This window comes from Crotalus tigris, unplaced genomic scaffold, assembly GCF_016545835.1.
Source record: "Crotalus tigris isolate CLP2741 ecotype Arizona unplaced genomic scaffold, ASM1654583v1 scf7180000017607.2124824, whole genome shotgun sequence".
NCBI lineage: Eukaryota > Metazoa > Chordata > Lepidosauria > Squamata > Viperidae > Crotalus > Crotalus tigris.
In genome coordinates, this window is record NW_024096509.1 from 1 (window position 1) to 23,153 (window position 23,153).

General features: G+C 44.2%; 1 protein-coding gene and 1 gene segment (V, D, J or C); both read right to left on the minus strand.

Moving 5' to 3' along the window:
* Positions 1–2,406: 2,406 nt before the first annotated feature.
* On the minus strand, positions 2,407–7,046 carry LOC120298166 (the record flags this gene model as incomplete). The annotated part of the segment is given in 2 exon segments: positions 2,407–2,733; positions 6,907–7,046. Coding segments are annotated over 2 exon segments (427 nt in total), but the record flags the coding sequence as incomplete, so codon positions are not given.
* Positions 7,047–12,241: 5,195 nt separating this feature from the next.
* Positions 12,242–17,541, minus strand: LOC120298173 (signal-regulatory protein beta-1-like). Its single transcript, XM_039321628.1, has 4 exons — positions 17,217–17,541; positions 16,720–17,040; positions 15,027–15,374; positions 12,242–12,635 (listed from the first exon to the last, which is right to left on the minus strand). Exons 1-4 carry the CDS (start codon positions 17,539–17,541, stop codon positions 12,451–12,453), a joined length of 1,179 nt encoding a protein of 392 aa, XP_039177562.1. The 3' UTR covers positions 12,242–12,450.
* Between the last annotated feature and the right edge of the window lie 5,612 nt (positions 17,542–23,153).

A 23,153-nucleotide genomic window follows, 5' to 3' on the forward strand; every position in this document is an offset into this window, starting at 1 on the left:
GGGGACATGATAGCAGTATTCCAATATCTCAGGGCTGCCCCAAAGAAGAGGGAGTCAAGCTATTTTCCAAAGCACCTGAAGGCAGGACAAGAAGCAATGGATGGAAACTAATCAAGGAGAGAAGCAACCTAGAACTAAGGAGAAACTTCCTGACAGTTAGAACAATTAACCAGTGGAACAACCTGCCTCCAGAAGCGGTGAATGCTCCACACTGGAAGTTTTTAAGAAGAGACTGGACAGCCATGGTCAAAAAAGGGCTATAGGGTTTCCTGCCTGAGCAGGGGGTGGACCCTCAATGACCTCAACGTCCCTTTCCAACTTTTTTATTATTATTATTATGGATCATCGCACAGTCAGCCAGATGTTCAGACTGGATTTGGCATTTTGTCTACCTATCGCGTCCTTACCCAGGACCTGGGATAGGCAGATGTGGATGTTTGATGGTATTACAGGTATCGTCGCAGGATGGAAGAAGTTCCTAGTAAGGCCGCCTTTTGCAATTGACTAATAGCGAATTTGTCAATGCCAATGGTGTTCAAGTGGTGCTCCAGTTGTTTTGGGATTGCACCCAAGGAGCCTATGACTATTGGTACTACCCTTGCTTGCTTTTGCCACAGTCTTTCTATTTCTATTTGTACGTCTTTGTATTTTGTTATCTTCTCCAGTTCTTTGTCTTCTATTCTGCTATCTCCAGGCACTGCCACGTCCAATATCCAGACTTTTTTGTCTTTCTTATCGACAATTGTTAAGTCTGGGGTGTTATGTTGCAGGTGCTTGTCTGTTTGAATTCTGAAGTCCCAGAGCAGTTTAATGTTATCATTTTCTATGACTTTCTCTGTTTTATGATCTTTTTCTATTTTATGATCCCACAGTAGTATTTATATTATTATTATTATTATTAGTAGGATCACGCACAGTCATCCAGATGTTCCAGACTGATTGGCATTTTGTCTTACCTATCGAGTCCTTACCCAGGACCTGGGTAGGGAAGAGTGGATGTCTGATGTATACATATATCGTCGCAGGAGGAAAGCATTACTAATAAGGCAGCCTTTGCCCAATTGACTAATAGCAAATTTGTCAATGCCAATGGTGTTCAAGTGGTGCTCCAGTTGTTTTGGGATTGCACTCAAGGAGCCTATTACTATTGGTACTACCCTGCTTGCTTTTGCCACAGTCTTTCTATTTCTATTTGTAGGTCTTTGTATTTTGTTATCTTCTCCAGTTCTTTCTTGTCTATTCTGCTGTCTCCAGGCACTGCCACGTCCACTATCCAGACTTTTTTGTCTTTCTTATCGACAATTGTTAAGTCTGGGGGTTATGTTGCAGGTGCTTGTCTGTTTGAATTCTGAAGTCCCAGAGCAGTTTAATTTTATCATTTTCTATGACTTTCTCTATTTATGATCCCACCAGTTTTTGCTTACAGGCAAATGATATTTTTTGCAGATCTTCCAATGCACCATTGTTGCTACTTTGTCATGCCGCTGCTTGTAATCAGTCTGTGCAATCTTCTTGCAACAGCTTACCACGTGGTCCACTGTTTCTTCCGCTTCTTTGCATAGGCGGCACTTACTGTCTGTTGCTGTCTTCTCAATTTTGACTTTGTATGCATTTGTCCTTAAGGATTGGTCTTGTGCAGCCAGAATTAGTCCCTCGGTCTCTTTCTTCAATTTTCCTGCTCTTAGCCATTGCCAGGTTTTATTATTATCTGCTTTCCCAGCTATTTTTTTCATGTATTGGCCATGTAGTGCTTTGTCTTCCATGCCTCTATTCTGTTCTTCATTTGGTCTTTCTTGTAGGCCAGTTTGGTCTCTCCAGTAGTTAGTAAGCCTTCCTGATATACTAATTTCAGTGCATCTTCATCATTGTTCTTCAGATCTTCTTCCAAAGACATTTTTTCTTCTTCAACCATCTGATGTACTTGTAGCATTCCACGCCCACTATTTGCCTTGGTAGATAAAGTCTATCAATGTCACTGCGTGGATGAAGGGCATGATTCATTGTCATTATTTTTCTGGTCTGCCTATCCATTGCTTTTATTTCTGCTTGAGTCCAGTCCACTATTCCAGCTGTGTACCTAATGACTGGGATTGCCCAGGTGTTGATTGCCTTATATTATATTATTATTAGTATTATTATTATTATTATTATGATTATTATGTAGCCCAGTACACAATTTCACTTTGTTATGGGAACTGGCTTTTTTCCCAGCTGCAGCACACTGCAGATAAGGCTTCGTGGATCTTGGGGAGGTGAAGCTTATGCCTCTTGTGGCTGCACAAGGACTCCAAGCTAAGTCCCTGCTTGACCCCTTCCTCCAGACTGGCAGCCGTTTGCTCCCCCCCCCCAGGTTCCTTTCCAAATCTCTCAGTTGATTCCTTCCCTCCCTCCCTGATAGGTACTTACCAACGACAGAGACCACGGTGAGTTTCTTGGGAGTGCGTTCTCCACCATGTGGACCTTCCTTAATCATTGAGCAGCGGTAAGTCCCACTATCTTCAGGGCGCATGTTGCTGAGGCTGACGCTGAAGTCGATGGGTGATCCTAGTAGGACCCTCACTCCGCGGGAAAATTTGTCGCTTTGCCTATAAATTAACTTCTGATCGTTTCCCAAGTCTTTGTACCATTCAGCGGTTGCTGGCAGATCCGTCTGAGTTAGGGTGCACTTGAGCAAAAGGTCACTGCCTGCTATGATTGACACAGCCTCTGGGCTTTGACTGGGAGGTCGACCAACTGAAAAGGAAAATGGCTTCGGTTTAGTCTGGAGAACCAAAATGATTGTAGGTGAGCCAAGCAATGCATGGCAGGATTATTTTACACTCCCCCCACCCCCCGCTTCCAGGCCTGACTCCATTTATTAGCTTAACTTTAGTTGTTTTCTTCTATACCCCCAATCGACAATCGACAACCCCCAGCCACAGCAATCCACGAATGGAACAGCTCAGAACGTGTGAGTGGTCCATCACTGGAGGCTTTCAAGAAAAGACTGGACAGCCATTGGTCAGAAATGATATAGCCTCTCCTGCTTGAGCAGGGGGTTGGGCTAGATGACCCACAAGGTCCCTTCCCTTATTCTACAAGCCCAATTACAACATCCTGACCTAGGCATTATACTCCTCACACGGAATGGTTTAGGCCAGCGGTTCTCAACCTTTTTAATGCCGCGACCCCCAACCGGTCGTAAGTCGAGGACCACTCAACCGGTCGTAAGTCGAGGACTACTCAACTGGTGCAGCACCGTTTGCAGAATGGGACTTTTGGCGGGCTCAGCAGGGCAGAGACAGCCTGGGCAATTCCTATTGGCTTTTGAAAGCCAATAGAATTGGACTCTATTCAAGAGAGTCTATTCTATTGGCTTTCAAAAGCCAATAGAATAAAAGGGAGTAGCACAGCTAAGGAAAAGGGGGGGGGGGAAATGGCGGACTGCGTTGTTTGGCGACCCCCGTGAAATGGTCGTTCGGCCCCAAATGGGGTCCCGACCCACAGGTTGAGAACCACTGGTTTAGGCTGTGTTTACATTCTGGATTTAATGACACGCCAACCAGTGGAACAACCAGAAGAGATTGGACAGCCATTTGTCTGAAATGGTATAGGGTTTCCTGCCTGAGCAGGGGGTTGGACTAGATGACCTCTGATGTCCCCTTCAGCTGTATGATTCTGCAGTCTCATGCATTCTTTATTAATTTTAATTGTTGGGAGTGGGGGGGGGGTGTTGACTTTTAAGATTCTACTTTTTCTTGGAAACCATACAGAAGACTGCAGTCTCTTCACAGCTTCCCAAGGACCCAGCGTGTGTTTTCAGGAAAAGCCACAAAATTCTCCAGGTGCTTTTGAAGCAGTGTATGTTTGTTTGTGTGTATATATCCCTGTGTCTGCTTCCTTGTGTAGGTGTGTCACAGGGTCCATGTCCCAGTCTGGAATGGAAAAATTAAAAAGGGGACAGGGCAGAAGTGCAGGAAACGATGGACGGTGTAACAAATTCAGAACAGAGAGCCTTTGCTTTTATCTTCCACAAGATTGAGCAATTTGAACCACTCTGGTGATTTGTCACTTGTGGTGCAATGTAGTACGAAGCTGGATGAAAACCACTGACTCTGTTTGCAAGGTTGCAGATTGTTAGATCTGGCAGATAACTCAGAACAAAGACAAGATCACTTAGGCAGAAATGGGGCTGGGGTGGGGAGAAATAGATCATAGAATGCTAGGCCTGGAAAGGACTTTGAAGGTCTTCTAGTCCAGGGTTCCCCAGACTGGGCTGTAGCATGCCACAAACTGAGCCATGCAAACAACTGAAGCCCCATCGGTGGGATGCAGGCAGCACACAAAACCACATCCCCTCTGGTCCACGGAAAAACCTCTCTCCAAGGAACTGGTCCCTCGGGCCCAAAAGGTTGGGGGCCGCTGTAATCTAGAATTAGAATTAGAATAGAATAGAATAGAATAGAATAGACAGATTGTACAGTAGAATAGAATAGAATAGAATAGACCAGAATAGAACGGAACACAAAAGAATATGGAATAGAATAGAATAGAATAGAATAGAATAGAATAGAATAGAATGGAATGGAATGGAATGGAATATAGAGTAGAGTAGAGTAGAGTAGAGTCGAGTAGAATAGAATAGAAAAGAATAGAATAGAATAGAATAGAATGGAATAGAACGGAATAGAACGGAACACAAAAGAATATGGAATAGAATAGAATAGAATAGAATAGAATAGAATGGAATGGAATAGAGTGGAATAGAGTGGAATAGAATATAGAGTAGAGTAGAATAGAGTAGAATAGAATAGAATAGAATAGAATAGAATAGAATAGAATAGAATAGAATAGAATAGAATAGAATAGAGCTGGAAGGAACCTTGGAGGTCTTCTAGTCCAGCCCCCTGCTCAAGCAGGAGAACCTATACCATTTAAGACAAGTGACTGTCTAGCCTCCTCTTAAAAACCTCCAATGACGGAGCGCCCACAATTTCTGGAGACAACTTCTGTTCCACTGATTAATTGTCCTCACTGTCAGGAAGTCTCTCCTTAATTCCACGTTGCTTTTCTCCTTGATTAGTTTCCATCCATTGTTTCTTGTCCTGCCTTCAGGTGCTTTGGAGAATAGCTTGACCCCCTCTTCTTTGTGGCAGCTCCTCAAATCCCGGAACACTGCTATCATGTCCCCCCCCCCTTGATTCCTTATCTTAATATGTACATATCTAGAAAAAAACATACTGGTTTTTCTAGATAACACATTTGTACATATAGATAGACCACATAGCATAGATGTTGTAGTGTTCAGATAAGGTGACTAACTCGTGGGGGTGTAACGGGACACTTGAAAGAGGGTTAAACATATGGACCAGTGGCTGGAATTCATCAAGGCCTGGATGGGGGAGACACGGGCCTGAAGTGAACCCCAACACAACAGAGTGGATGCAAACCCCATCCGATTTACCCAGTTGTCTAGCCATGATTGAGTCACCACAGGACAACTCAGGGACAATTCAACCCAGGATACCTCAATACCTGCAAATTTTTAGCCTGTCCTCTATAAACTATAATTGATAACAGAATGGTTAACAGTAAAAACAATAATAATGAATTTAGCAGCCTTGGGTGCAACCCCAAAACAACTGGAGCACCACTTGGACACCATCATCGGCATTGACAAATTCGCCACCAGTCAATTGCAAAAGGCGGCCTTACTAGGAACTGCTTCCATCCTGCGATGAGATCTGTAATACCATCAAACATCCACATCTGCCTATCCCAGGTCCTGGGTAAGGACTCGATAGGTAGACAAAATGCCAAATCCAGTCTGAACATCTGGCTGACTATGCGATGATCAATAATAATAATAATAATAATGATGATGATAATGATGATGATGATGGTGATGATACCACTTGGACACCACTGGCATTGACAAATTCGCCATCAGCCAATTGCAAAAGGTGGCCTTACTAGGAACAGCTTCCATCCTGCGACGAGATCTGTAATGCCATCAATTCAAACATCCATATCTGCCTATCCCAGGTCCTTGGGAAAGACTCAATAGGTAGACATAAATGCCAAATCCAGTCTGAACCTATGGCTGACTATGCGATGATCAATAATAGTGATGATGATGATGATGATGATGATGATGATGATGATAGAGTTAGAAGGGATCTTGGAGGTCTTCTAGTCCAACCCCCTACTCAGGCAGGAAACCCTATACCATTTCAGATAAATAGTTGTCCAGTCTCTTTTTAAAAAACCTCCAATGTTGGAGCATTCACAACTTTTGGAGGCAAGCAGTTCTACTGGTTAATTGTTTTTACTGTCGGGAAGTTTCTCCTTAGTTCCAGGTTGCTTCTCTCCTTGATCAGTTCCCATCCGTTGCTTCTTGTCCTGCCTTCAGGCGCTTTGGAGAACAGCTTGACTCCCTCTTCTTTGGGGCAGCCCCTGAGATACTGGAGCACTGCTATCCTGTCCCCCCTCGTCCTTCTCTTCGTTAAACTAGACATATCCAATTCCAGCCACCGTTCCTTATATGCTTTAGCCTCCAGTCCCCTGATCATCTTTGTTGCCCTTCTCTGCACTCTTTCTAGAGTCTCAACGTCTTTTTCACATCGTGGTGACATTGTCGGAAGCATTTAAGCTTCTAGCCCAAATTCAAGAAGCGTCCATCCACATGTTGAAGCATCCTGAGACCCCCCACCACCATCACAAAACCAGGGACCACTCTTGACCTCCTCAAAACCTCAGTTCTCTGATGCTCTTCACGGCTGTACCTACTTGTTCACCTGGCCTCTGAGGGAGAAATCAATGGAAGAAACCTTCACCTCAAAGAATTTATAATCTGGGACCGGCTCTTTCTGGTCAATCTATTAATCTCCCTGTCTTCCAGCTAGAAATCTGAGCAAAACCACTCACCTATTCTTTCAAATGAACCCTCCGCCAGGACTCGCACCAGCAAGAGGAACCCCAGCTGAAGTGGAGCAAGGATGCCCACCAAGGACCTCAAGGCAGCCATCCCTACAGCAGCAGGAGAAACATCTGGAGCTACTTTTCACCCTGCCCAAAATGTTTCCTTTTGAAGATGGAGCAAAAAGAGGAACTCGTGTTTCCTGTTTCTATGCCTGCAACAATTGCCTTCTTTGGCACTGTTGCTCCGTAGGAGAGTGAGTAAAGAGCTATTCCGGAATTCTAGATTAATAATGTCCTGAAGTAGAAGATACAGATGGAGATGATGCAAGGAGAGGCTGGAAAACACCAAGACGGAGACCTCAGCGGTGATTCTGGTTCTGTTTTATTGATGATGTTACCTAGTTGAAACGCCGGCAAGAGAACCACCAAGCTTAGAGACCATCAAGGACTCCATAGTCGTCGTCCTCCTCCTCCTCCTCCTCCTCATCATCATCATCATCATCCTCCTCCTCCTTTCCAATCCCCACTCCTTTCTAGCACTGATGATGCTACCTATTTGGGTAATAAAATGCCTGCAAGAAAACCACTAAGCTCAGAGAACATCAAGGACCCCACAGTCCTCCTCCTCCTCCTTCTAGCACTGATGATGTTACCTAGTTGGGTCATGAAATGTCTGCAAGAAAAGAAGCCAGCTCAGAGACCATCAAGGACTCCATAGTCCTCCTCCTCCTCATCCACCTCCTCTTCCTCTTCTTCTTCTTCTTCTTCTTCTTCTTCTTCTTCTTCTTCTTCTTCTTCTTCTTCTTCTTCTTCTTCTTCTTCTTCTTCTTCTTCTTTTCTTCTTCTTCTTCTTCTTCTTCTTCTTCTTCTTCTTCTTCTTCTTCTTCTTCTTCTTCTTCTTCTTCTTCTTCTTCTTCTTCTTCTTCTTCTTCTTCTTCTTCTTCCTCCTCCTCCTCCTCCTCCCAATCCCCACTCCTTTCTAGCAGTGATGATGTTACCTTGTTGGGTAATGAAACATCTGCAACGAAACCCGCCAAGTTCACAGAGCTCCAACGCATGTAAAATGAGAGTAGATAAATAGGTGAAAAAAGGACCGGGGTGACATGACAGCAGTCTTCCAATCTCTCAGGGGCTGCCCCAAAGAAGAGGGAGTCAAGCTACTCTCCAAAGCGCCTGAAGGCAGGACAAGAAGCAACGGATGGAAACTCATCAAGGAGAGAAGCAACCTAGAACTAGGGGGACCTCTGGCTTAGAACGTCGTAAGAGCAAAACATTAAACATGAACAAAACATGAGATAAGTTAGGAACCAATTCCAAATGGTTGCTCAAATTTCTTAAATCCTAGGGCACGTTTCCCAGCCATTCCCATGGCTCATGCTAACCAGGGATTCTGAGAGTTGAAATCCAGTGTATACAGGTGTCCCAGGATGGGAAGACTGGTATAAAGCAATTTAAAAGGCCTCTCCCCACACACTTCCTGCAGTTTTAGGGAGACCCACAGATCTGGGACACACTTTAAGGGGTGTACAGGTCCCACATGAAAATGGTTTAAAACAGGGGTCCCCAACTCCTGGTCCGTGGACCAGCACTGGGCCACAGCATGCCAGCAACTGGTCTGCACAAACAAGCAAAGCCCCATCTGCAGGATGCAGGCAGCACACAAAACCACATACTCTCCGGTCTGCGGAAAAACCTCTCTCCACAGAACTGGTCCCTGGTGCCCCAAAGGTTGAGAACCTCTGGGTTAGGATATTGGGTGTTTCTTTGGTGTCCTTTCATGACCCTGCACCCATGATTTTGCGAGTGTCCAGAGACAGCGGGCCATCTGCACATATTCACACTTGATACTTCCTATGCTGTCCCCTAATTCCGGGTCAACCTAATCTCCCCTTTCATTACTTTGAGCAGTGCAAAGAAGTATGAGTGTCAGACTGAAGAGACACAGGATAAGCTTCTGCAGCATGCTGTTTAGGACAAGCAGAGGTGATTAGGGACAAGCAGTGAGTGATGCAACAGGAAAAGAGATCAAGGAATACCCACAAAGCAAAGACCAATGAATAGTTCCTTAAACCATCTCCAACCAGAAGCCAACAGCATCCAGCAGCCCCAAAATATCCTGTCCATATTTTACAGGGGTGCCTTGAGCAGTGAGCAAAGCACGCTCCTTCCACAAGGCCCCCTGCGCATGTAGAACACTAAAAGCAAACTTACTGATATTGCAGATGGGGACTGCAGCCAAGAAATTAAAAGACGCTCCTGGGGAGGAAAGCTATGGCAAATCTAAACAGCATACTAAAAAGCAGAGACGTTGCCCTGCCAACAAAAGTGCGTATAGTCAAGGCCATGGTTTTCCCAGTTGCAATGTATGGCTGTGAAAGTTGAGCCATAAGAAAGGCTGAGCACAAAAGAATGGAGGCCTTTGAACTCTGGTGCTGGAGAAGACTCCTGCGAGTCCCCTGGACTGCAAGATGATCAAACCGGTCAGTCCTAGAGGAGATCAACCCCAACTGCTCTTTAGAAGGCCAGATCCTGAAGTGGAAACTCAAGTCCTTTGGCCACCTAATGAGAAGGAAGGACTCACTGGAGAAGAGCCTGATGCTGAGAAAGATGGAGGGCAAGAGAAGAAGGGGCGACAGAGAAGGAGGTGGCTGGATGGAGCCACTGAAGCAGGAGGCGTGAGCTTCAATGGACTCCAGAAGATGTTAGAGGACAGGAAGGCCTGGAGGAACGTTGTCCATGGGATTGTGATGGGTCAGACATGACTTCGCAATTAACAACAACAAAGATATTAACAACCGCACTGTCTGACAATTCCAAGGCCCTCGTCAAAGCAATGAGTTCAGCTTTCTGAGCTGAGGTACCTGCAGGGCGAGCTGCTGCTTCTACTACCTGATCCAATGTGACCCCGGCAGAGCCAGCTAGCCTTCCTCCCTGACTCATAAAACTGCTGCCATCTGTATACAGGTCCCTGTCCGTATCCTCTAACTCAGTGGTTCTCAACCTTTTTAATGCCGCGACCCCAACCGGTCATAAGTTGAGGACTACCCAACTGGTCATAAGTTGAGGACTACCCAACCGGTTGTAAGTCGAGGACTTTCCCTGTCCTGGAGTGCCACGCATGCGTGGTGCCGCCCCCTGCGCTGGCCGAGGCGTAGCTGGCAAGCGGCAGAGACGGCGCAGGCCGACCACCGGCTGGGCCACCAGCTGGCCCAGCCCAAGGGAGGTAAGGCACCCGCCAGACCCCACGCGCGCCACCACCCCTCCTTGCGCCGCCGGCTTCCCACCTCCCACCCCTGGCCCTCTTTTACTTACATTTTTAGTAGTTGCTCAGCAGGGAGGGGTGGAAGCTTCCAGACAGCTCGCCTTCTCTGCAGACAACTTGCAGCACCGTTTGCAGACTGGGGCTTTTGGCGGGCTCAGCAGGGCAGAGACAGCCTGGACAATTCCTATTGGCTTTTGAAAGCCAATAGAATTAGATTCTATTCAAGAGAGTCTATTCTATTGGCTTTCAAAAGCCAATAGAATAAAAGGGAGTAGCACAGTTAAGGAAAAGGGGAAAAAAATGGCGGACTGCGTTGTTTGGCAACCCCCGTGAAATGGTCGTTCGACCCCAAATGGGGTCACGACCCACATATTGAGAACCACTGCTCTAACTGATCCTCCTGGTCAGTTAAATCTGACCAGCCAGAAAACACTACAGTAATAGTTGGTACATAATCATGATCACCATCCTGTTTCATTTGGGGAAGAAAGGTCGCCCCTGTGCTTGATATGAACTTGTAAGTTGTCAAGGAGTGCGATCTGATACCGCTCCAGTCGGGAGGCTGTAAGCCAGTGTTTCTCAACCTTGACAATTTTAAGGCATGTGGACTTCAACTCCCAGAATTCCACAGCCAGCATTGCTGGCTGTGGAATTCTGGGAGTTAAAGTCCACATGCCTTAAAATTGTCAAGGTTGAGAAACACTGCTGTAAGCAAACGGCCCCCCTTGGATGGTAACAAATCCTGGATGGAATGGGGTGATTGCACTGTGATAGGAGCCCCAAAGTTTAATTGTTCAGCCTGAAGGCATGCTGGCCATCCTTGAGCAACAGGATCAAGGAGAAATAGGCTACAGCACAAGACCAAGTACCAAGGGTCTGAGCAAGGACCCCACCAGCCACCCCTTTGCTTTCAGCCACATACAAGACAGTTGCCCTCAGTGACATATTGCAACACCACAGCAGTGGTGCTCTCCACAGGTCGCCATGTCGCTGAATCAGTTGACAGGGTCAACACAACAGGCAACCGAGACAAATGAGGCAGGACAGAGGCTGGATAGGTAGATAAAAAACTTTATGCTTGGGGGCACGGTGGTGCAGATGCAGTGGGCCGCCTGGCATTGCCAGAGCAAATGATGGGCAGGTGGCACCTTTCATTCTGGAGCCCTGTAAATTCTCTAGCCCAGGGGTCCCCAATCCCTCCGCCGTGGCCTGGTACTGGGCCACAACCTGTTCAAAACTGGGCCGCAGCAAGCAGCAGACGAGCACGCTCATGCAGCTCCATTTGCACGAGCGGCAGGCACTCGCACGCATGTGTGAAGCTCCTCTCCCCCTCCTCCCATCGAATCGCGAAGCTGGGAAGGTTGGGGACCACTCCTCTAGCCTCTTGGCTCACATAACAATGGTGGAGACCATTTAACCCAAGGGCCCCCAACCTTTTGGGCACCAGGGACAAGTTCCGTGGAGAGAGGTTTTTTTGCGGACCGGAAGGGGTGTTATTTCACATGCTGCCTGCATCCCACAGATGGGGCTTTGTTTGTTTCTGTGGACTGGTTTCTGGCATACCGCGGATCAGTGCCAGTGCATGGACCGGGGTTGGGGAACCCTGATTTAACCAACCAAAGCAAACAGCAAACTTGATCATTGTTCATATAATAACAAAAAAAACCCCACAATTAACCAGTGGAACAATTTGCCTCCAGAAGTTGTTAATACTCCAACACTGGAGGTTTTTAAGAAGAGACTGGATGGCCATTTGTCTGAAATGGTATAGGGTTTCCTGCCTGAGCTGGGGGTTGGACTAGATGACCTCCAAGGTCCCTTCCAACCATTCTATTCTATTCTATTCTATTCTATTCTATTCTATTCTATTCCATTCCATTCCATTCCACTCCATATTTTCTATTCTATTTTATTTAATTCTATTCTGTTCTGTTCTATTCTGCTCCGCTCTGTTCCCTTGCTTGATCTGCATAACAAACATGGTAAAAAATGTAACAATGAGTCCAATTCATTTTACATATTTTTGGCTCATGACCCTCAACGGATAAGCACCTCAAGGACTACCTGTAAAGACACAAGCATTGATCACAGACATTGTCTCCTTCTCATTTTTCCAAAGCAGACTTGCATCCCCAAATTATATGGTCTTTATCTTTGCTCCTTTGTAACTTCTGTAAACAAACACTTTTCATTTTTATTTCTTTCTTAATCATTTCAATGCACATCAAAAAAATATATATTTATTTCCGTTTTCTTGGTTTGTTTTTCTTTCTCAGCCTGAAAAGCTGTCAGGAATAGGTGTTCCTAACTGGACTTTCGGACCCTTTTACTTCCTGGGGTTTTCTGGAATGAGATTTTGCCTTCTTGCATCTGCACATCTTCGTTAGGAAAAGGCAGGAGAGGAGAAGAAGGATGACTACTTTGTTCAGGAAAAGCGGGAGCCAGAGAACAAGGAGGGATTGTTGCTGTGCCCCTGTGGAGCAAAGACAACGGATTATTTTGATTTAATATAACTTGCTCCATCAGGGTCTAGGACAGTGATGGCGAAACTTTTCGAGACTGAGTGCCCAAACTGCAACCCCAAACCCACTTATTTATCGCAAAGCGCCAACACGGCAATTTAATCTGAATACCGAGGTTTTGGTTTCGAAAAAACAACCCATACCTTAACATCTTTTGTCTTAAAAGAAAAAAACACGATAACAAAGCTTCCAATGATATAAACCACTTTTTTCTGAAAGGTAAAAGTTTGCATTTGGCATGCTTTGGAACAATTCATGTGATTTTTGCTGTTGTATGCATGCTGACAATTTGTCTGACCTTGGCTTATACTTTGTAAGTTTGAAAGCAACACATGCAGCACTCAGGTCATCTGTTAGTCTGTTTTGGGTGTCAGATTTGATATAATTCAAAGCTGAAAACAGTGCATTCGCTCCAGAGGCTTGTTTTGGCTACGGTTTGAGAAATGACTTTTTCCTGTGAAAACTTAGCCAAAGAGCGAGGCGCATGTGCCCACAGAGAGGGCTCTGAATGCCCCCTCTGGCACGCGTGCCATAGGTTCGCCACCACTGGTCTAGGACAACCTGCCATGGTCAACTTGCCACAGGATAACTCACCATGGAGCAAGAGTTAGAAAAGGTAAGATAACCTTTATTTCATTTTTTTTTCTGTGAGCACAATGGCACATATCAAAAATGAAATTTAGTTGCCTGCTCTTAAAGTGAAACACATACATGACACACACCTAAACATACTATATACAACATACGTATAGACCCACACCCCTACATAACAAATAAATATTAAATACCATCCATCTTGAATACGTAACGGAAGGAGGAAGCTTGAGAGTTCGCAAGGTTAATGCTGTATGGGACAAAACTAATGTTTGAATCTGGATGTTCTGCTTTGGGTACCACAGAGCGCCCCCTCCCAGAAGGTAACAAGGAAAACAGGTTGTAGAGAGGATGGGTGGTGTACCAGACAATCTTGCGGACCCTGCTCAAGCATCGCTTCTGTGCTATGTCCTGGATGGGAGGGAGGGAACTACCAATGATCTTTTCTGCTGTCCTCACCACTCTCTGGACCACCTTCCTGTCTGAAGCAGGGATGCTTCCAAACCAGACTGTGATGCTCTGTGACGGGACGCTCTCTATCGTCCTTCTGCAGAAAGTAGTAAGGACAGGGGAAGGAAGATGTGCTTGCCACCACAATGGAGCCCATTTTTGTTGCTAAGCGAGATGTTTGTTAAGTGATTTTTATGACATTTCCTGCCACAGTCCTTTCTCTAGGGGCCACTTCTACCTTTCCATTATTATTATTATGATGATGATCATTATTTGCCTTCTGTCTCATAGATGTACAATTGTCTCAGAACAACTAGGGTTTTTTCTGCCATCCTCACCACTCTCTGCACTGCCTAGCTGTCTGAAGCAGGGATGCTTCCAAACCAGACGGCGATGCTCTATGACAGGATGCAAGAGTTGCACTAATATTAAAGAAATGGTGGAATAGACTCCTTAAAGAAAGGATGCCAAAGGAGGGACAAAATGAAATGAGAATGGCAAAAATTAAAATATGTTTTTAAATCAATTTAAATAATTAAATTGAAGTGTTGATTGGTCCTGCAGCGGGTTGTCCCATGGCACGTTGGCTGTGGAGAATTGGCCAGGCGATCACCATTTGCAATCTTCCCAGCTGGTTTCTGAGAAGCAAAGTTAATGGGAGAAGCCAGATTTGCCTAACCTCATGCATTTTATTTCAAACTGCACTGATTTGCTAAATGACTGTGTCAAAAAAGAGGCACCTGGATGCTGCAATGTGATGCAGGTTCAGCTTTTCTCCAGAGGCAATCAGATGCTATTCGGCAAGCAGGTGCTATTCTCATGATCGTTCTTGTCCTGCCCTCAGGTGCTTTGGAGAATAGCTTATAGAGGGAATCAAGCTATTCTCCAAGGCACCTGAAGGCAGGACAAGAAGCAACAGATGGAAACCAATCAAGGAGAGAAGCAATCTAGAACTAAGGAGAAACTTCCTGACAGTTAGAACAATTAACCAGTGGAACAACCTGCCTCCAGAAGCGGTGAATGCGCCAACACTGGAAGTTTTCAAGAAGAGACTGGACAGCCGTTTGTCTGAAATGGTATTGGGATTCCTGCCTGAGCAGAGGGTTGCTCTAGAAGACCTCTAAGGTCCCTTCCAATTCTGTTATTCTGTTGTTCTGTTTCAGAAGCAGAAAGGTCGATGGCTAATTTCATACAGTGCAAGAAAAAACACAGCTAAGTAAGAAAGGGAAAAAAAACTGCAGGTTGTGTGTCAGCAAATCCTCAGAAGAAAAGTTCTGAAGGATTTAAGAAGGACTCACTTGATGGAGCACTGCCCAAGCATTTGTGATCTTCAGGTTGCATTACAACGGCAAGTTTTGTTGTTAGAGTGAGCAGACTTTGGGATTTCTGTTGAACCACGCAACTGAACTGTGAGTTGTTCCTGTCTTCCGTGGCCATCACCTCCAGGTAGGTCTTCAGGGAAAAGGTCCCATCGGGATTCGAGGTCCTCGGGCCAACCATTCCTTTTCTGCTTGGGGCATTGTTGATAAACAATTCCACGTTTGTATCATCCGGATAAAATTCTTCCACACTGCAAGTGACCGTCACAGTGGTGTTCAGCTGGACGGGGGAAGGTGGGCTGGTCTCCAGACAGAATTTGGGAGGAACTGAGCAAAGAAAGCCAAAGAGATCAGTCAGAAGAGCTTCAGACTCACGGGTCCTACCTTCAGAAGAGCCTAGAAGACCCATTGATTCTGCTCGCCGATTGTGGCATTGGGGAAAGGAGAAAGTTCTCTAAACGCAACCCTGCTGTGAAAAATCCTGAGCCTGGTTTTCAGGAAGCTCAAGATAAAAACTTAACACTACCAGCAAAGAAAGAAATAAAGAACTCCACCCAATTCCCAGCAACTCTGTGTTGTCGTTTCTTCATTTCATGTGTTTGTTAGGTTTCTGTTCAGCCCTATGTTTAAATGCCAGCTTCTCACCCACCTTCTTAAGGAGAAACTTCCTGACAGTGAGGACAATAAACCAGAAATTGTGGGAGCTCCATCACTGGAGATTTTAAAGAAGAGACTAGAGAATCTTATCTGAGATAGTATAGGTTCTCCTGCTTGAGCAGGGGGCTGGACTAGAAGATCTCCAAGGTCCCTTCCAGCTCTATTCTATTCTATTCTATTCTATTCTATTCTATTCTATTCTATTCTATTCTATTCTATTCTACATTCTACATTCTACATTCTATTCAATTCTATTTTCTATTCTATTCTATTCTATTCTATTCTATTCTATTCTATATGCTACATTCTATTCTATTCTATTCTATTCTACATTCTATTCTATTCTATTCTATGCTATGCTATGCTATGCTATGCTATGCTATGCTATGCTATGCTATTCTATTCTATTCTACATTCTATTCTATGCTATGCTATGCTATGCTATGCTATTCTATTCTATTCTATTCTACATTCTATTCTATTCTATTCTATTCTATTCTACATTCTACATTCTACATTCTACATTCTACATTCTATTCTATTCTATTCTATTCTATTCTATTCTATTCTATTCTATTCTACATTCTACATTCTACATTCTATTCTATTCTATTCTATTCTATTCTATTCTACATTCTACATTCTATTCTATTCTATTCTATTCTATTCTATTCTATTCTATTCTATATTCTACATTCTATTCTATTCTATTCTATTCTATTCTATTCTATTCTATTCTATTCTATTCTATTCTATGACATATATTTGACCCCCTAACTCAAATAATCAGACACCTTTCGCCCCCTGAGCAAAGATACAAACGCAAAACAGCGCAAACCGCTAAAACAAAGTGAAACAATTCCAGAACAATCAGGATTAAAATATAGCTCATCAGCTGGGAACTCTACTCAACTGGATCCAAGTCTCTGGGGAAACAGCCAGAGGCAGAAGGTCTTTCTACACCAGGTCCAGACTCCGTGGCCTGGTCCCTCTCTGCAACCCAGAGCTCACCTACCTCTTAGGACATCACCGAGTGGGAAAGACTTCTGGAGGGGAGCCTCCAATGATCTGTGTTGTATCTGGCAGGTCAGCTGAGACCTCATGTCTCCTTGTTCCAGTGGGATTTCCACCGTGCTCTCTGCTTGGTACGAGATGCTCTCTGTTTCATCTGAATTCAGGATGTTGGTCTGGCCAGCCTGTATTTTTTTCCCATCCTTCAACCAGCTGACTGTGATCTCCTGGGGGGAGAATCCCTCTGTGGAGCAGTTGAAGGAGGCCCGAGACCCTGCCGCGACTCTTCTTGTGGGGCCACGTACCACAGGCTGGGATGGCTTGGCTGAGGGAGAAAGTAGTAGAGAGAGATATATCAGTTGATGTTCCTCAGAGATAATACAGGAAGCTACAAGGCTGTGTTTGGTTGGAGAGACTCAACTTCAGAACATGAGATTTATTCCCAGGTTGACTGGGAACATCTCCCCCCCACCCCAAAAAGCAAATGGGTGGGCCACCTACCAATTACGGAGACCTGCGTGCCTTTCCCCGAAGCCAGTTCTTTATCTGAGACCCCTGCCCTGAACTTCACACAATAGTAGGTCCCGGCATCTTCAGGATGGATGTTTGGGATGTTGATGCTGAAGTCCGTGTTGGATCCTGCGACCAGCCTCACTGCCCGGTTGGAAGCTCCTTGCTTATCGCTGTAAATGGGGGGCTGGTTTCTGTCCAGCCCTTTGTACCACCGCACGCCTCCGGGTAAATTTGCCCCAATCAATGTACACTTTAGAGTGAGGCTGTCTCCAGCTTTCACTGATACGGTTTCCGGAAGTTGTGTTACCTCCATCTTTTGTCCTGTAACAACTGAAACAAAAAGAGAGATGTTTGTGACTAGGTTTCCTCTAGAAAGTGCTCACCACTCTTCTGGAGACAGAGGACCACTGGTGGTGCTCCTTCTACATCTACAGTTCCTCACACCAATATCTCAATCGAGGAAGAAGAAATTGTAAACAACAGTGTAATCTAGGCACCACCAAGAACACTTCTACTAACATTAATAGTCACTTGTATATAAACAAAAAGCAAACCACTCCCTTCTAGCACTGATGATGTTACCTAGTTGGGTAATGAAATGTCTGCAAGAACACCAAGCTCAGTGACCACCAAGGACCCTACAGTCGTCGTCCTCCTCCTCCTCCTCCTCCTCCTCCTCCTCCTCCTCCTCCTCCTCCTCCTCCTCCTCCTCCTCCTCCTCCTCCTCCACAAACTCCACTCCCTTCTTGCACTGATGATGTTATCTAGTTGGGTAATGAAATGTCTGCAAGAACACCAAGCTCAGTGACCACCAAGGACCCTACAGTCCTCCTCCTCCTCCTCCTCCTCCTCCTCCTCCTCCTCCTCCTCCTCCTCTCCTCCTCCTCCTCCTCCTCCTCCACAAACTCCACTCCCTTCTTGCACTGATGATGTTACCTAGTTGGATCATGAAACCTCTGCAAGGAAACCACCAAGCTCAGAGAGCACCAAGGACCCCACAGTCCTTCTCCTCCTCCTCCCCCTCCTCCTCCTCCTCTTCCTCCTCATCTCTATAAACCTCATTTCCTTCTAGTACTGATGATGTAACCTACTTGGGTAATAAAACATCTGCAAGAAAAAAACCAAGTTCAGAGATCACCCTGGGCCCCACTGTTCAAACCTGAAGTACAAATATTCTCTTTTATAGGGATGAGTGCTTCATTTGGGCTGTTCAAAAGGTTCTGGTGCTCTTTTGGAAAAATAAATAAATAAATAAAGGTCTGTATTTAATATTCAGGCTATCTAACAACCTGAGAGTTCTCTCTCAAAAGAAAGGAGCAAGTCTATCAATGTTACTAACATCGGACATTGTTGCTTTGGCAACAGATGGAAATGCAGCCATTTTTCTCTATTGCTTTTAGAGTTCGTTGATGCTGGGAAGGGGAATAGGGATGAGAGTCCAGCTAGTCAAAACAACAATAACTCAGCTGTGGGAACCCAAGGACATTGGGCCCAGAGCTGATAGAGTTTTGGCGGACTGGAGTGCTGGGGAGAAAGCCCGTGCTTCAAGCTAATTGGGGAATGTGATTTATGACTGTTAATTGGAGGAGGGAACTGGAATTGGCTGCTGGAATTGGGTATGTCTAGTTTAATGAAGAGAAAGATGAGATGGGACATGATAGCACTGTTCCAGTATCTCAGGGGCTGCCACAAAGAAGAGGGAGTCAAACTATTCTCCAAAGCACCTAAAGGCCGGACAAGAAGCAACGGATGGAAACTCATCAAGGAGAGAAGCAATGGGTTGGACTAGATGACCTCCATGGTCCCTTCCAACATTATTATTATTATCGATCATCGCACAGTCAGCCAGATGTTCAGACTGGATTTGGCATTTTGTCTACCTATCGAGTCCTTACCCAGGACCTGGGATAGGCAGATGTGGATGTTTGATGGTATTACAGATATCGTCGCAGGATGGAAGCAGTTCCTAATAAGGCTGCCTTTTGCAATTGACTAATAGCGAATTTGTCAATGCCAATGGTGTTCAAGTGGTGCTCCAGTTGTTTTGGGATTGCACCCAAGGAGCCTATGACTATTGGTACTACCCTTGCTTGCTTTTGCCACAGTCTTTCTATTTCTATTTGTAGGTCTTTGTATTTTGTTATCTTCTCCAGTTCTTTCTCGTCTATTCTGCTGTCTCCAGGCACTGCCACGTCCACTATCCAGACTTTTTTGTCTTTCTTATCGACAATTGTTAAGTCTGGGGTGTTATGTTGCAGGTGCTTGTCTGTTTGAATTCTGAAGTCCCAGAGCAGTTTAATTTTATCATTTTCTATGACTCTCTATATTTTATGATCCCACCAGTTTGCTTAGAGGCAAATGATATTTTTTTGCAGATCTTCCAATGCACCATTGTTGCTACTTTGTCATGCCGCTGCTTGTAATCAGTCTGTGCAATCTTCTTGCAACAGCTTACCAAGTGGTCCACTGTTTCTTCATCTTCTTTGCATAGGCGGCACTTACTGTCTGTTGCTGTCTTCTCAATTTTGACTTTGTATGCGTTTGTCCTTAAGGCTTGGTCTTGTGCAGCCAGAATTAGTCCCTCGGTCTCTTTCTTCAATTTTCCTGCTCTTAGCCATTGCCAGGTTGTATTATTATCTGCTTTCCCAGCTATTTTTTTCATGTATTGGCCATGTAGTGCTTTGTCTTCCCATGCCTCTATTCTGTTCTTCATTGGTCTTTCTTGTAGGCCAGTTTGGTCTCTCCAGTAGTCAGTAAGCCTTCCTGATATACTAATTTCAGTGCATCTTCATCATTGTTCTTCAGATATTCTTCCAAAGCCATTTTTTCTTCTTCAACCATCTGATGTACTTGTAGCATTCCACGCACACCTATTTGACTTGGTAGATAAAGTCTATCAATGTCACTGCGTGGATGAAGGGCATGATTCATTGTCATTATTTTTCTGGTCTGCCTATCCATTGCTTTTAGTTCTGCTTGAGTTCAGTCCACTATTCCAGCTGTGTACCTAATGACTGGGATTGCCCAGGTGTTGATTGCCTTTATGGTATTTCCTCCATTGAGTTTGGACTTTAAGATCTTCTTCACTCTCTTGATGTATTCACCTCTAATCTTTTTCTTGACTTCAGTGTGATTGATGTTGTCAGCTTGAAGGATACCCAAGTATTTGTAGTACTATTCCTCATCCAGACTCTTAATGTTATTTTCGTGGGGCATCTTGATTCCTTCAGTTTTCACTATTTTTCCTTGTTTGATAGTAAGTGTGGCACATTTGTCCAAGCCAAACTCCATTACAATATCTTGGCTATATATACGGACAGTGTTGAGCAGCGATTCTATTTCAGATGATGTTTTTACATACAGCTTCAGATCATCCATATAAAGGAGGTGGGATAGTCTGGCAGATGTTTTTGATTTTGATAGCCATGTCCTGAGTTATTCAGTATTGTTGACAGAGGAAACAGTGCAATAACAAATAGTAATGGTGATAATGAATCTCCTTGAAATATTCCTCTCTTGATATTAACCTCTCCCAGCCTCTCACCATTGATCTGCAACTGTGTCTTCCACTGTGCCATCGATCTTTGCAAAAATTTTCTGATGTTTCTACTGACTCCTGTTATTTCTAGGCACTTTATTATCCAATCATGTGGCAGAGAGTCAAATGCCTGTTTGTAGTCAATCCATGCCACATTCAGGTTGGTCTTCCTTCTCTTGCAGTTTTCCAAGATCATTTTGTCTATTAGGAGTTGATCTTTTGTTCATCTGCTATTGGGGCGGTTTCCTTTCTGCTCAGGAGGACAGAGATTGTTTTCAACTAGATGCTGTTGTACTGCCACAGCTATCACACCAGTTATATTGAAAGGGTTGGTAAGCAGGTTAATAGGCCTGTAGTTACCGGTGTTGGCCCCTTTTGCTGGATTTTCATTATTAGGCTAGGTTTTCCAGTGTTATTTTTTTTTTTTTTGCCATTTTCAATTCTCCTCCTTGTAGTATATTGTTGAACTGCTTGGCAATGAGTGGGTGTATAACAGTTAGATGTTTCAACCAAAACCCATGCAGTTCATCTTCACCTGGTGCTGACCAATTTTGGATTTTCTTTGCTCTTTTTTCTACCATTTTTGTTGTTATTACTAGTTCTTTCATTTCAACTTCTGTTTTATTTGCATCCACCTCTTGTAACCAAGCCGCATCCTTGTTGTATTTCTTTGGGTTATCCCATATCTGCTTCCAGAACTGCACTGTTTCTTTCTTGTCAGGTACTGACTGATTCCTTGCAGTTTCTCCATTGATGGATTGGTAGAAACGTTTCTGATTTGATTGAAATTGGAGGTTCTGACTATAGTTTGCAATTCGAGGCTTCATGTCTAAGGATTTTCTGGCTATAGTGTTATTGTTGCTTTATTATTTCAGTGCTTCCTTGATCTTCCTTGTTTCTAAGTGGTATTTCTTGATTAGGTATTCTTTGGTCTTCTTGTTCTTCAGCTTCTTTTCTTTCATCTGTTCTAGCTTGCTTGCATGTGATCTTAACTTGCTGATCTTATTTTCTAGTCTAACCTTCCCTTTTTGTGGTGCACTGTGTGTTTGTTTTTCTTTTTTGTTGATTTTACATCCCAGGTATTCTGTTATAACTGCAGCTGTGCTGTACATTAGTTGGTTTGTTCTTGCAGTGAATTGGTGCTTATACTTGAGATTGCAGTATTTGCATCTTTTAATGCTTGTGCTAGCTGTTTCTTTGGAACAAGCTTCAATGCAGGTAGCCTTATTCTGTTGTTTTTGTGCTGTTCTAGATGCTCAGTTATTCTTTGTTTCAATTCTTTTATTTCTTTAGTTAGAGGGTTTTGTTCTTCCTGATGTAGAGGTGCCTGGTTTCCAAATGAGAACAGTTGTATATTTCTGCTAGATTCCTTCACTGCCAACTCCCCCTGGTTAGCCTCTACATTCTGAATTACTTCTGGTAAGGCTTTGATTTCTTTGCCCTGGGTAAACCTTTGCAGTTCGTCCAATTCTGTTTCTGTGAATATTTTGTTTCGTGTTATAACTCGGCGTTGATCTGCTAGTCTCTGTTCTGTTATTTCTGATTCTGGATGTTGTTCTTTCCAGAACTGGTGCATTCGTTTTAGATATCCTCGTCTTGTTGGACTTGATCTGTAGTAACAGATCATTATTTCTTTGTTTTCCATCACTGTGTATCTGCGACGTGTAAACACCTTTTCTTCCAGTAGTTCTGCAGCTGCTGGCCCTGGTTGCTCAGCCAACAGTCCTGAGTCCTGTAACCCATTTTTCACCAGATATCCAGGAACTCCAATATCTAGTGCGGACCTTGTTAACCCGGGCGACGTCCGAGCCGGTATGGCATTCTGAAATTTACGTCTCACCATATTTTTTATGGGAGAGACACTCTTTGTCTGACTCCTCTGATGAGACCTGTCCAGTATGGTTGAACCTCTGGCATAGCTCTCATCTTCCTCAGAGTACACAAGCCCCACAACCACGTCAAGGTAGTGCCTCACTGGGGTTTATTATTATTATTATTATTATTATTATTATTATTATTATTATTATTATTATTATTATTATCATCATCCATCATCATTACATTTATTATTATTATTCATATTATCGGCATCATCGCACAGTCAGCCAGATGTTCAGACTGGATTTAGCATTTTGTCTACTATCGCAGTTCCTTACCCAGGACCTGGGATAGGCAGATGTGGATGTTTGATGTATTACAGATATCGTCGCAGGATGGAAGCAGTTCCTAGTAAGGCCGCCTTTTGCAATTGACTAATAGCGAATTTGTCAATGCCAATGGTGTTCAAGTGGTGCTCCAGTTGTTTTGGGATTGCACCCAAGGAGCCTATGACTATTGGTACTACCCTTGCTTGCTTTTGCCACAGTCTTTATATTTCTATTTGTAGG

Coding starts and splice junctions, on each gene's coding strand:
- LOC120298173 (XM_039321628.1), bottom strand. CDS start 17,541: ATGGAGGTAACACAACTTCCGGAAACCGTATCAGTGAAAGCTGGAGAC. Junction 15,375..16,719: donor ACTCGGTGATGTCCTAAGAG/GTAGGTGAGCTC, acceptor TTCTTTGCTCAG/TTCCTCCCAAATTCTGTCTG. Junction 12,636..15,026: donor CTTGGGCAGTGCTCCATCAA/GTGAGTCCTTCT, acceptor TTTGCTCCACAG/GGGCACAGCAACAATCCCTC.